We start from the raw sequence: 14466 nt of genomic DNA on the forward strand, positions 1-14466 counted from the left end.
AAAAAAAAAAAGAGATCAAGACCATCCTGGCCAACATGGTGAAACTCCGTCTCTACTAAAAATACAAAAATTAGCTGGGTGTGGTGGTGCATGCCTGTAGTCCCAGCTACTCGGGAGGCTGAGGCAGGAGAATCGCTTGAATCCGGGAGGTGGAGGTTGTAGTGAGCCAAGATCACACCACCGCACTCTAGTCTGGGCGACAGAGCGAGACTCCATCACAAAAAAAAAAAAAAAAGAAAGAAAGAAAACCATTGGAAATGTTAAATATGTGGGCTGATAGAAAAGACTCCATAAATATATTTTTCTCATTTCTTCTTTTGCTTTTTTTAAAAAACATAATATTGTATAAAGCAATAATCATAACATTGTATTGTTGGGTTTATAGCATGTATAAATGTAATACATATGGTAATACAAAAAAGAGGGAAGAGAATTGAGCTGTATTAAAGTAAAACTTCTGTTTCATCTGAATTAAATTAGTATTAATCTGAACTATATTTAGATAAGATACATATTGTTATCAAAATATCAAGCTGTACCCCTTAAATAGTTTTGTCAATTATACCTCAATAAAGCTGAAAAAATTACTTTGAGATGGCTCTTATTAAAAAATACATATTGTAATCCATCCAGCAATGACTAATAAAATAAATTTTAAATAGTTAAAAAAAGGATTTAAATTGTGTACTAAAAAGTATTTAACATAGGAAGCAGTGAAAGAGGGGCAGAGAAACAAAAATAGGAGACATACTGAAAACAAACAGCAGGTTGGGTATGGTGGCTCATGCCTGCATTGCTAATGCCATGGAAGGCTGAGGTGGGAAGATTGCTTGAGCTCAGGAATTCAAGACCAGCCTGGGTAACATAATAATGAGACCCCATCTCTATAAAATTATAAAAAGAAAAATTAGTGGGGTGTGGTGGTGTTTGCCTGTAGTCCTAGCTACTTGGGAAGCTAAGATGGGAGGATCTCTTGAGCCCAGGAGTTTGAGGCTACAGTGAGCTGTGATCATGTCAATGCATTTTAGCCTGGGCTATAGAATGAGGCCCTGTTTCTAAAATAATAAAAAATAAAAAAACAAAGAAAAGCAAATTAAGCAACAACAAAAGAAAACCAATAGCAAATGTGTAAATCCAAACTTATCATTAACCACATTAAATGTGAATGGTCTCAACATTCCAATAAAAAACAAGATATTTGGATAGGATAAAAAAGGCAAAATCTAACTACAGGCAGTCTGCAAGAGTTACACCTTAGATTCAAAGACACAAATAGGTGGAAAGTAAAAACATGGAAAAAGATATAGTATGAAAATAGTAGGCTAGATGTGGCAGCACATGAATCTAAAATCCTAGCACTTTAGGAGGCCAACCTGGGAAGATTGCTTGAGCTCAGGAGTTTGAGATCAGCCTGAGCAATATGGCAAAACCCCATCTCTATAAAAAATACAAAAATTAGGGCATGGTGGTGCGGGTCTGTAGTCCCAGCTATTAGGAAACTGAGGTGAGATGATCCGTGAGCCCTAGAGGTCAGGGCTGCAGTGAGCCATAATTGGGCCACTGCACTACAGCCTGGGTGACAGAGACAGAGTGAGACCCTGTCTCAAAAAAACATATATATAGTAACCAAAAGAGAGTTGCAGTATTAGTTATGTGGCTATCAGCTAACATAAACTTTAAGTCAAGAAATATTACTAGGGACAATGAGGAACATTTAGTAATGATAAAAGAGTCAATATGTCAGGAATGTACAAGTCATAAATATGTACATATCTAATAACAAAGCCTCAAAAACATGAAACAAAACTGGCAGAATTAAAAGAGATATAAGGAGATATGGACAGTTCAACAACAATAGTTGAAGATATCAATATTCTATTCTCATTAATTGATGGAAAAATTAGACAATAAATCAGCAAGGATATAAGACTTAGAAAACATGATTAACCTATGTGACCTAATTGATACATGTGCAATGAGTCCCAATTCATTCAATGAGAATAGTTAATAAAGACATTTTTATTACCAGAAAATAAAATCACAGAACAACATCCCTTAACAAAATATTAACACACTGAATTCTGCAACATATATAAAGGATTATATACTCTGAACAAGTGGGATTTATTGTAGGAATTCAAGGTTGGTTTAACGTCTGAAACTTGACCAGTGTAATATATTATATTGACAGAACAAAGGACAAAAACTACATGATCCTCTCAAAAATAGATGCAGAAATACCTTCTAACAAAATCTAGCACTCTTTCACGTTAAAAACTCTGAACAAACTAGGAATAGATGGGAACTTCCTCAACCTGGATAAAGTGCATCTATGAAATACCCACAACATCATACTTAACAGTAAAAGACTGAACATTTCCCTGAAATGTCAGGAACAATGCAAAATGTCAGTTCTTGCTACTTCTATTCAACACTGCCCTGGGGGTCCCAGACAGTATTATAAGACCATAAAGATGAAAAAAGACTTAAGTGGACATTTCATTAAAGAAGATATACAAGTTGCTAATAAGCATTATAAGGTGCTCAACATCATTAGTCATTAGAAAAATGCAAATTAAAATTACAATGAAATACTACTGTACATTTATTAGAATGGCTGTAATCAAAAGAGAAAAGCAATACCAAGTGTTGGTGAGGATGGGGAGAAAGTGGAACCACCAAACATTGCTGATGGAAATGTAAAATGATGTAGACATTTGGAAAAGCCAATTGGCAGTTTTTTAAAACAAAGTTAAACAAAAGTTAAAAAATAAACCAAAATGAAATAAAACCATATGTGTTCACAGGCATGAATGTCAGTGTTTATAGCAGCATTATTCATAATATTCAAGAACTGGAAATACTTCTGTATGCATTATCTAAGGCTGCTGTAACAAACTACCATGAACACGGCTGGATGCGGTGGCTCATGCCTGTAATCCCAGCCCTTTGGGAGGCCGAGGAGGGTGGATCACCTGAGGTCAGGAGTTTGAGACCAGCCTGGCCAACATGGCAAAACACTGTCCTACTGAAAACACAAAAAATGAGCTGGGTGTGGTGGCAGGTACCTGTAATCCCAGCTACTTGGGAGGCTAAGGCAGGAGAACTGCTTGAACTCGGGGCGGGGGGGTGGAGGTTGCAGTGAGCTGAGATCGTGCCATTGCACTCCAGCCTGGGTGACAGAGCGAGACTCTGTCTCAGAAAAACGAACAAACCAGAAAAACAACTACCACAAACTGAGTGGCTTGTATAACAGACATTGTCTCATAGTTCCAGAGGCTAGGAGAGATGAAGGTGTCAGCAAGGCTGGTTCCTTCTGAGGCTGTGAAGAATCTGCTCCATGCCTCTCCCCTAGCTTTTTGGGGTAGGCTGACAATACCTGTGTGCTTATGTCCAAATTTCCCCTTTTATAAGGACACCAGTCATACTGGACTTAGGGGTTCATCCTACTCCAGTATGACCTTATCTTAACTAATTACATCTGTAAAACCCCATTTCCAAACATGGTCACCTTCCGAGTTATTGGGGGTTAAAACTTCAACATATGTATTTGGCGATGGGGCACAGTTCAACCTATAACACATCCAAATGTCCCACAGCCTGTAAGCGGAAAAACGATCTGAGATACAGTCTATCCACGCAACGGAACAGTATTCAGATATACAAAGGCACAAACTACAGATAGGTGCTGTAACATGAACTGAGCTCTAAAACATCATACTAAGGACAATAGGCCAGATGCAAAAGACTACACATTGTATTATACCATTTATATGAAGTGTCCAGAAAGGGCAAATTTATTGACAGAAAGCAGGTCAGTGGTTGTTTGCAGCTTGCGGTGGGGGAAGGGATTAAGCAAAAACTAGCATGAGGTAAGTCGGGCTGATGGAAATGTTTGAAAACTGCATTGTGCTAGCAGCTGCCAACTATATAAATTTACTTTAAAAATCATTAAAGTGCTTACTAAGGGTGAACTGTATGGTGTATGGTATATAAATTGTATCTTAATAAAACTGTTAAAAAACAAACAAACAAACAAACAAACAAAAAACCAAACCAAACCAAACCTCCCAGGTTGGGGAGCAGCAATTTTTTTTAAAAGAACAATAACAATAAACCAGTGCCTTTTTTTTTTTTTTTTTTTGAGGGAGTTTCTCACTCTGTCGCCCAGGCTGGAGTGCAGAGGCGTGATCTCAGCTCACTGCAACCTCTGCCACCTGAGTTCAAGCAATTCTGCCACCTCAGTCTCCTGAGCAGCTGGGACTATAAGTGTGTGCTACCATTCCCAGCTAGTTTTTGTATTTTTTGTAGAGATGGGGTTTCACCATGTTGCCCAGGCTGGTCTCAAACTCCTGGGCTCAAGTGATATGCCTGTCCTGGCCTCCAAAAGTGCTGGGTTTATAGGGTTGAGCCACCACGCGCAGCCCCTTTCCTTATAAACAGAAAGAAGTTGTGAAGCAGAATCATCCTGTGATGATAAAGGTATGACTAAATAATACTTACGTGAAAAACACGCAACTCAATTAACTGTTCAGAAATGTAATGATCTCAAACAAAATATATCCTCTTATGTCCTTTATCTCAACTTAAATATCAGTCTTCATGCACTATGTAAAATCTTCACTGATGAAACTTTTAAAACAGCAGTCCTACCACACTTGAGGCCTAGAAACCAAGCTTGTCCAACCTGCAGCCTATGGGCTGCCTGTGGCCCAGGACGGCTTTGGATGCAGCCCAACACAAATTCATAAACTTTCTTAAAACATGATGAGATTGTCTTCGTGATTTTTTTTTTTAATTCATCAGCTACCGTTAGCGTTAATGTATTTTATGTGCGGCCCAAGAAAATTCTTCTTCTTCAAATATAGCCAGTGTAGTACTGGTCCGTGGCCCAGTGGATGGGGACCCCTGGTTTAAACCACACAAACTTGAGGCATTGTCGAGTTTAAGTCTCACCCAACTCCTACCCATCTAGTAGGGTAGAGGATCATGAAGAAAATTATGTCCCTTAAAGGGAATAATTGCATTTTTAAAAAACAACTTTGAGGCCGGGTGCAGTGGCTCATGACACTTGGGGAGGCTGAGGCAGGTGGACTGCTTGAGCCCAGGAGTTGTAGATGAGCTTGGGCAACATAGGGAGACCCTGTCTCTACCAAAACATACAAAATTAGCCAGATGTGTTGGTGTTCACCTGCAGTCCCAGCTACTGGGGAGGCTGAGGTGAGGGGATTGCCTGAGTCTAGGAAGTCGAGGGTAAAGTGAGCCGAGATCACGCGACTACACACCAGCCTGAATGACAGAGTGAGACCCAGTGCCATAAAAACAGAACAAAACGAAACAAGAACGCTGAATAGGATGTGTGTTAATTCTGAGATGGCGTCCAGGCTTAGGAATGATCCCGAGGCTTAGACCCGTATCCAAGAGGATGATTCCAGCCTGGTACTTCTAGGTTCCTCAGGCACCTCAGATGCACCCTGTCCTGAATTAAGCCCTTTGTCCTTGAACCTGCTTTCCTTGGTAAACAGCACCAAGGGGGCTAGAAACCTGGGGGCTGCCCTTACCTTCCCTCTCTCACCATGCACCTCTAATGGGTGACTGGACTTGTGGTTGCATTTCCATGATCTCCCAGCTTTCTTCCAGTGATGGCCTTAGGTGGGCTCTTATCCTGTCTCCCAAATGATCTCTCTGCCTTGAGTCTCACCCCATCCGCTCTCAGTCCACCCACTCAGCTAGTCCAGAGACCATTTCGACTCCCTGCGGACGCCCCTCTGGTGGCTTCTCATCTCTATCAGTTAGAAATCGCTTTTGACCGCATGTTAACAGAAATCTGGCTATGCTATTTAACCAAATAAAGGTTTTTCTCATGTGATGAAAAGGGCACAGATAAGCAACCCACTTTCATTGATAACCATTGAGGGTTTCTTATGACTTACAGCAATGAAATATGTATTTACAGTATAAAGATATGCCATTTTAAATTTTAATAAAATTGGGCCTAAGCACAGTGTTTTTTGTTTTTGTTTTTAACTGCCCAGGTGATTCTACCATGCAGCCAGGGTTGACAAACACTGCATCTAGGCCCAGTGCCTTTGATTTGCAGCTGAGGTCTAGAGAGAATTATTGAAACTGTAGTCCCAGCTACTTGCGAGGCTGAGGTTGGAGAATCGCCTAAGCCCAGCAGGGTGAGGCTGCAGCGAGTCAACACCGCACCACTGCACTCCAGCCTGGGCGACAGAGTGACACTCCATCTCAATAAATAAATAAATAAAAATAAAAATTTCTGGTCTACCTTTTTGCCCACCTTTTATGCACAGAGGTCCCCAAACATGAATTTTCAGTCTTAGGGAGGCTGAGATGACACATTACAAGAGGTTTAGTCATCTGCATGTGCCATCTGATTTGAGGCATCTATTCCTCCTCACCTTTCCTGACAAAACTGGATTGTCTACATGTGCCACATGCTCCTCTTTCTCTAATTAATTCCTTCCTTCCTTCCTCCCTCCCTCCCTCCCTTCCCTTCCCTTCCTTCCCTCTCTTCCCTCCTTTCCCTCCCTCCTTTCTCTCTCTTTTATGTCTTTTTTTCTCTTTCTTTCTTTTCTTTCTTTCCCTCCCTCCCTCCCTCTCTCTTTCTCTCTTGTTCTTTTTTCCTTTCTTTCTTTCTGACAAGGTCTTGCCTGTTCTGCTTCTTTAAACCCTGGGGTTCAAGCGCAAAGATCCCTCTCATCTTATTTCCCTATTTTATTTTATTTTATTTATTATTTTTTTTAAGTTAGATACCCCAGGATGATGATGATGATTATTGTTGAGACAGGGTTTCATTCTGTTGCCCAGGCTGGAGTGCAATGGTGCGATCACGGCTCACTGCAGCCTCAACATCCTGGGCTCACGTAATCCTCCTACCTCAGCCTCCCAAGTAGCTTGGACTACAGGGGTGTACCACCATGCCCGGCTAATTACATGTGCCAGATTCAATCTATGTTCCAGGGTTCCAAACAATCCAGGCTCTAGCATCCGGTCTTAACAAATACACCTTCATAAAGACCTGGAAGGCAGGTTCAAATGTGGAATTCTTGGACTTCTTTCAGTTCTGTGTAGGAGGGTAGCAGTGGAGAGCTGGCTGCCTGCCCGCCCCTGGCCCTTCCCCCTTTCCCCACCCCTGCTCTTTGCGGCACTGGGCGGGGCCTATGTTTAAGGCTAGCAGTGTACTCAACAAGGGACAGTCCCTGTGTGGCCTGTTCAGGATCCTATACCCAGGCTCAGGGCTCTTTGGGCAGGAAATCCCAGGATCCTGGTACTCAAGTGGTGTTCTAAACAGTGGTTCTTGGCTGGGCGTGGTGGCTCATACCTGTAATCCCAGCACTTTGGGAGGCCGAGGCAGGCAGATCACTTGAGATCAGGAGTTTGAGACCAGCCTGGCCAACATGGTGAAACCCCATCTCTACTAAAAATACAGAAACTTAGCCAGGCATGGTGCGCACACTAGTCCCAGCTACTTGGGAGGCTGAGGCAGGAGAATCACTTGAATCTAGGAGGCGGAGGCTGCAGTGAGCCGAGATCACACCACTGCACTCCAGCCTGGGTGACAGAGTGAGACTCCATATCTAAATAAATAAATAAATAAATAAATAAATAAATAAATAAATACAAACAGTGATTCTTAACTGGGAGTGATTTGGCATCGTCTGAAATTATTTTTGGTTATCCCAGCCCGGCAGGGAGGGACAGGGTATTACTGGCATCTAGTGAGTAAGGGCTAGGGATTCTACTAAACATCCTATAGTGTACAGGGCAGACTCCACAGCAAAGAATTGTCTGGCCCAAAATGTCCATAGTGCCCAGATTCGATGCCCTGCATTAGGAAGGCACAAATACTCTTAAATATCACAGAGTTAAATTTCTTACCCCTGTTCTAGGAGAGCTGATGTTCTTGGTGGGAGCATCTTCTTGGCTTTGACACATTCTTTTCTCCATGGGAGATGATGCCAGAAGAGGGACAGAACAGGCCCTGTAAAGTATGGGAGCATCTTCTTGGCTTCAACACATTCTTTTCTCCATGGAAGATGATGCTAGAAGAGGGACAGAATAAGGCCCTGTAAAGTATGGGGCCCAGGGCCTGGCACCCCCTGTTCAGGTGTGAGGACTGTCCTAGGAAGGCACCACCCAGGCATCACTAGACCGTCTCAAAAGAAAAGTAATTCACTGTCCCAAGGCAGCTCTCTTGTGTCTGTGGGCAGCTCCCTTGGCAAGTTTACAATGAACTGAAATCTGCCGAACTTCCTGGAACCCAGAGAAACTTCAGCCTTGGGCAAAGGCCGTTTGGCCAGCATTTGCACTGTTTATGCAACCGTTTAGAATATACGAATTATCTGGAAACTACTACCAAATACAACACGCAAAACTGCAAATATGTATATTTCCTAGAGGATGATAAAAAAATGTGACTTGTGTTTTCTCTGATAGAGGATGCATTAGAGTCTGAGGGTCTAAATAACATAAATAATGAATAAGTAAATAAATAAATAGTAGTGTACTCCAAACGAGGCTGGAATAGCTTCTACTGTTGTTTCACGCTGGACTTGAATTAAGTCTCAGTATTTTGCCATGCTCAATATGAAATACTAGGCTGGACTTGGTGGCTCATGTCTGTAATCCCAGCACTTTGGGAGGCCGAAGTGGGCAGATGGCTGGCTTGAGCTCAGGAGTTTGAAACCAGCCTGGGCAACAAGGTAAAACCCCATCTCTACCCAAAATATAAAAATCAGCCAGGTGTGGTGGCACATGCCTGTGGTCCCAGGTACTTGGGAGGCTGAGGCAGGAAGATGACTTTTGAACCCAGGAGGTCGAGGCTGCAGTGAGCTATGATCATGCCACTGCACTCCAGCCTGGGTGACAGAGCAACACCCTGTCTCAAAAATCAAATAAACAACCCCTTCGCCCCAGACAAAAGTAGTTTGTATTATTTTCTCATTTCATCATATGTTTTTGAAATATTTCCCTTGAAAGGTAAGTCATATTTATCATTCCTGTTGTATGGAGACATCATAAATTATTTCACCATTCTACCCTCCTTGAGTGTTGTGGCCTTAGGGCCAGACAAAAACGCAGGAGATGCCTAGAAGCCAACCAGTTACCTTTTGGTTATCTGTAGGGTTGCAGCGTTGCCAAACAGGAAAAATACAAAAAGAATACCGAATTCTGCCAACCAAATAAGAAACTCTGTGCTAAGGACTAAAACAATTGCAGGGGAAGAAAAGGTGAGGCCGGGGATTGAGGTGTAGCGACTTTCTACATCTTCAGAAAATTAAAAAATAAGACAAAAAAAAAAAAACTACAAAAGCATCCATCTTGGGGCGTCCTAATTTCTGAGTAACAAATGAGACGCTGTGGCGAAAGTCAGTCATAACTAACGATATTTCTAGACAAAATGACTTCAGATTTTCAAGGCGTACCTTGTTTACATCATTTTGCCAAGTTCGCGTCCTGCAACCGTCGGGCCACGCCCCCGTGAAAAAAAGGCTGTGTTTTTTCCACATTTCGGGGTTCTGGACCTTTCCCGGCTGCGGGGCGGGGGGAGTCTGCGGCGCACGCGGCCCCTTGGGCCCGCCCCCAGTCATTTCCTGCCACTCGCGTCCCGAGTCTGCCGCGGGGAGGGGGAGGGGGGGGGTTGAGCGCGTGCGCTGTGACTGGTTTGGGGCCAGAGTGGGCGGGGCGCGGAGGTCCGGCCTATAAAGTAGTCGCGGCGCTGTGGTCCCGCTTTGCGGCGTAGTCTCCTGCAGCGTTGGGGGGTCTGTCTCGCAATACTCGGAAGCAGGACCCCGGCGTGGCCTAGCAAGTCATGGCGATGAAGGCCGTGTGCGTGTTGAAGGGCGACAGCCCAGTGCAGGGCACCATCAATTTCGAGCAGAAGGCAAGGGCCGGGGCGGAGGCTTGTTTGTGAGGCCGCTCCCGCCCGCTCGTCGCCCCGCGCACCTGTGCTAGGAGCGGGTCGCCCGCCAGGCCTTGGGACCGCCCTGGTCCCGCGCCCGGCTTCGACCCGTGCCGCCCGGTCGGTGCCCGCTAAGTGCTGAGTCATCGGGCGGGCCCGGGTGCGGGGCGTGGGACCGAGGCCGCCGCGGGGCTGGGCCTGCGCGTGGCGGGAGCGCGGGGAGGGATTGCCGCGGGGGCGGGCGTGGGCGTGCTGCCTTCCGGGGTCAGTGGGCCGCCGCCGCGGGCTCTGTCGTGGTGCTTGGAGCAGCTGTGCTCCTCCCTTGCTTGGCTGTGTTCTCGTTCCTGAGGGTCCCGCGGACACCGAGTGGCGCAGTGACAGGCCCGGCCCGGGGATGGCGACTGCGCCTGGGCCCGCCTGGTGTCTTAGCATCCCTCTCCGCGTTCCGGCTTCAGCGCTCTGGGTCAGGGAGTCTCCGCTTTTGTACAGCTCTAAGGCTAAGTATGGTTTTATATTTTAAAAGCCTTTGGTAAACAAAAATACGCAACAGAGACTGTATGACACTTTGCAGGAGTTTGCTGGCGTCTGTTCTAGGTCATATGGTTGGGCTGCAAAGGCAGAGAAAGTAGCCTTGGACAGAGGTCCTTTTCCTCCTCCTAAGCCCCGAGAGCCAGAGGTTTAACTGACCGTTTTGGGGATTTTCGAGGGCAATAATTCTTAACTTTGGGTGCACAGTTAGCTTATTTGAAGATCTTACTAAAAATACACCAGAGCCCAACCTCAGACCAATTACATCAAAACCTGTCCTAGCGCAGGTGATTATTGCTGTTTTTTAAGTTTCCAAAGGTGATTTTGATGTGCACCTACGATTGAGGACTGTTGTTTGAGGACAGTGGGTGGGGTTTGGGATTTGGAAATTAGAAGACCTGAAATTTCCATTACACCGAGTTGGTACTTAATAACTCTTGTCGGAGCATTTCCTAAGCCAAATTTTCTGTGAAGTGGCTTTAAAATTGCTCTGCCAGTAGGCAGGTTGCTAAGATGGTCAGAGACAAACTTCTGAACGACTCTTGTAAAATGTACAGAAATATTTTCATAACTGTTATCAGTAAAATTGCAAAACGTGTTGGAAGGTGCTTGTGATAACGCTGTCCCCAGAGCCTTAGTGAAGTTACCAACTGGTGGAAAATTGTCTCGAACTCGGCTTAAAAGTCATGGGAGAATATTTATTATATGAATGAGATTCAGTCTTTAAAGGGGTTTACAGAAAGGTAAGAGGACAGGAACAGTTAGTCTGTGCAAGTGTCTGGAATGTATATGAGGGAGATACGAGTTTAGCTTTTCTCTTTTAATACGTCTCCAGATTTTCTGGAAAAGGTTCTTTGGCATTTGACTCCATTTTGCTGTTTCATTTGCCAGACTTCGTTTTGTCCCTCTTTATTTCCCCCCACATAATTCACTAGTACTAGTGTTGTGTTTTGTTTTTGAGACCGAGTCTCGCTCTGTTGCCCAGGCTGGAGTGGAGTGGCGTGATCTCGGCTCACTGCAGCCTCCGCTTCCTGGGTTCAAGCAGTTCTCCTGCCTGAGCCTCCTGGGTAGCTGGGATTACAGGCTCATGCCGCCACGCCCAGCTAATTTTTTGTGTTTTAGTAGAGACCGGGTTTCACCATGTTGGCCAGAATGGTCACGATCTCTTGACCTTGTGATCCACCCAGCTCGGCTTCCCAAAGTGCTGGGATTACAGGCGTGAGCCACCGCTCCCGGCCACCAGTACTAGTCTTAAGACGCCTCTGTGGAATTCCTTCTCCCTGGCCTTTGAGAATCCACGCATGAACCCAGGTTTTTGTCATTTTCCACCTTCCCTGAGCAGCGTGCATAGTTCCTTCTTTTAAGCGCCTGACTTCGTTTTGGTTGGTGCCAGTTGTACCTGAGAAAGAGCCTTGGGTAGTGGAGCATTCCAGCTTTCCAGATATGCAGAGATCATAAATTGGCTATAAACTACTTGGCGTGGCCTATTCCGTGTTTAAAATCTTGGACTCGTTGCTAGTTTTTACAAATCAGAATTTTTCACCTAATCCAGTTTTCCTAGCTTCTCTTGAAGTATTGTTGGAGATCTCTTCATACTGAGCCTTCATTAGCCCAGGACAGTACTGCTGGAGCTTTCCAGGCCTATGTTACTCACTTGGGTCACAGCCTGGTCCCTGTAGGGTTGTACCTAAGCACAGCTACTTACATGTTCCCAATGTATTACCTGTTAAATGGAGGTTTGAAAGAACCTGCTCTTTTTGGCCCCTATGCTCTTGATAACATAGCATATTTGAGGGACAACTTTCACATTTGAGTTTTTCCAAAATTAGAGGTTGTAGAAGAGTCACAGTATCTATTCTCAAAAAGAAAATAATTTTAAAAGGCCACAATTGCCAGAATCCTTCGTTTGAGCAGTGGTATTTTCCAGTGGAAAGTCACGTCTTATGGGTTAATGCCCCTTAACTGTTGTTCTTATTTGAAAACCAAGCTAAAAACAAGAGACACTAACATGTATGACGGTGTGGTGTGGATGCTGTGTTTATTTTAGTCCTGAGATCTACTTGTAACGTCCTTGATTTCTGTAGCCGCAGAGCACCATTACCTGTCACCATTACTTGCATGGCGATACTGCTTGCTTGCTTTTTGGTAGAGTGGAAAGGTTATCTAGGTTTCAGTGCTTGAAAAGATTTCAGAAAACAGTAGTACCTCTGGTTAGACTACAATCAGTCCTCTCCTGAGGGCAGTGGAATAGGATATTTTCTGACTGCTAATTAAAAATACCTACGATAGCCGGACGCGGTGGCTCACGCCTGTAATCCCAGAAGTTTGGGAGGCCGAAGGGGCGGATCACAAGGTCATGAGATCGAGACCATCCTGGCTAACACAGTGAAACCCCGTCTCTGCTAAAAATACAAAAAATTAGCTGGGCGTGGTGGCGGCGCCTGTAGTCCCAGCTACTCAGGAGGCTGAGGCAGGAGAATGGCATGAACCTGGGAGGCGGAGCTTGCAGTGAGCCGAGATCATGCCACTGCTCTTCAGCCTGGGTGACAGAGCTAGACTCCATCTCAAAAAAAAAAAAACCTATGATGGAAACTTAAAAACAGTCACTGAGTGGGGAGTGGAGAGCAGGGGTCCTAGGGTACCTTGTTGGACGTTTCCAGGGTGCCTTTTTCTTTTTTTTTAAAGTGTGTATGCCATGTGGAAGAGTGTCTATATGGAGAAGCAGCAAGGGGTTAAAGAGTGTATGATGAGACATACACCTTTTGGGTTAAAAAGGCTGAGGCAGGAGAATGGCGTGAACCTGGGAGGTGGAGCTTGCAGTGAGCCGAGATCGTACCACTGCCCTCCAGCCTGGGCGACAGAGCGAGACTCCGTCTCAAAACAAACCAAAAAGATGTACATGTACACGTATATTCAACATGTACAAATATGACCTATTCAAGTGTTTACTAAATAGGTACTTATATTCCATATTTACTGTAATAGTCAAACCTATGAAGTATCTAACTCTGACGTGTAGGTACTCACTTTGCTTACCACTCTATTTGGTGCTTTTTATGTTATTTAATCACGAAGCCTGGCCACAGGGCGCTTGTGCATTGAGTGTGGGAACAAGATTACCATCTCCCTTTTGAGGACACAGGCCTAGAGCAGTTAAGCAGCTTGCTGGAGGTTCACTGGCTAGAAAGTGGTTGGCCTGGGATTTGGACACAGATTTTTCTACTCCCAAGTCTGGCTTCTTTTTACTTTACTGTGAGGGGTAAAGGTAAATCAGCCGTTTTCTTTGTTCAGAAACTCTCTCCAACTTTGCACTTTTCTTTGATTAAAGGAAAGTAATGGACCAGTGAAGGTGTGGGGAAGCATTACAGGATTGACTGAAGGCCTGCATGGATTCCATGTTCATCAGTTTGGAGATAATACACAAGGTGGGTGTTGTGCTGTGCTGGTGACCCATACTTGTTCAACCTAGTTAGATAAACAGTAGAGTAGCCCCTAAATGTTAAAACCCCTCAACTTGTTTTTGTTTTTGAGACAGGGTCTTGCTCTGTCACCCAGGCTGGAGTGCAGTGGTGCTGTGCGATCACGGCTCACCTTAGCCTCGAGCTCCCAGGCTCCAGTGATCCTCATCATGCCTTGGCCTGTAGCTGGGACTACAGGCATACGCCACCACGCCTGGCTAATTTTTTTCTAGCTATGGGGTTCCATCTTGTCCAGGCTAGTCTTGAACTGCTGGGCTCAAGTGGTTTATCCTCCTCCACCTCCCAAAGTGCTGGGATTACAGGTATGAGCCACTGTGCCTGGCAAAACCCTCAACTTTTCTTTTAAAAAAGAGGTCAACTTTTTTGTATAAACAGTGTGCTAAAATTGCAGAAACTAGGACCATATCTTGGTTTTTGTAATAATGCCAGCAGAGTATACACAAGAAGAAAAGTAACTGCATTAGATTGTGAAGACTGGGGTGGACCTGCTTCTTAACGCCCAGTGCCCTTTGTCTCTTTTTTTTTTTTTTTTTT

The 14466-nt window shown here is 44.5% G+C and overlaps 1 protein-coding gene across 1 annotated transcript in view; it reads left to right on the plus strand.

Annotated features, from left to right (window-relative positions):
• The first annotated feature begins 9661 nt into the window (after positions 1 to 9661).
• The window catches only part of SOD1 (superoxide dismutase 1), a 9894-nt gene continuing 5089 nt past the window's right edge, over positions 9662 to 14466 (plus strand). The window contains exons 1-2 of the mRNA XM_017883889.1: positions 9662 to 9907; positions 13782 to 13878. Coding sequence (XP_017739378.1) covers positions 9836 to 9907; positions 13782 to 13878 — 169 coding nt within the window. The 5' untranslated portion in view covers positions 9662 to 9835. The remainder of the gene's footprint in view (positions 9908 to 13781; positions 13879 to 14466) is intronic.

Source organism: Rhinopithecus bieti, unplaced genomic scaffold, assembly GCF_001698545.2.
Source record: "Rhinopithecus bieti isolate Rb0 unplaced genomic scaffold, ASM169854v2 scaffold_13207, whole genome shotgun sequence".
In the NCBI taxonomy this organism is placed as follows: Eukaryota; Metazoa; Chordata; class Mammalia; order Primates; family Cercopithecidae; genus Rhinopithecus; species Rhinopithecus bieti.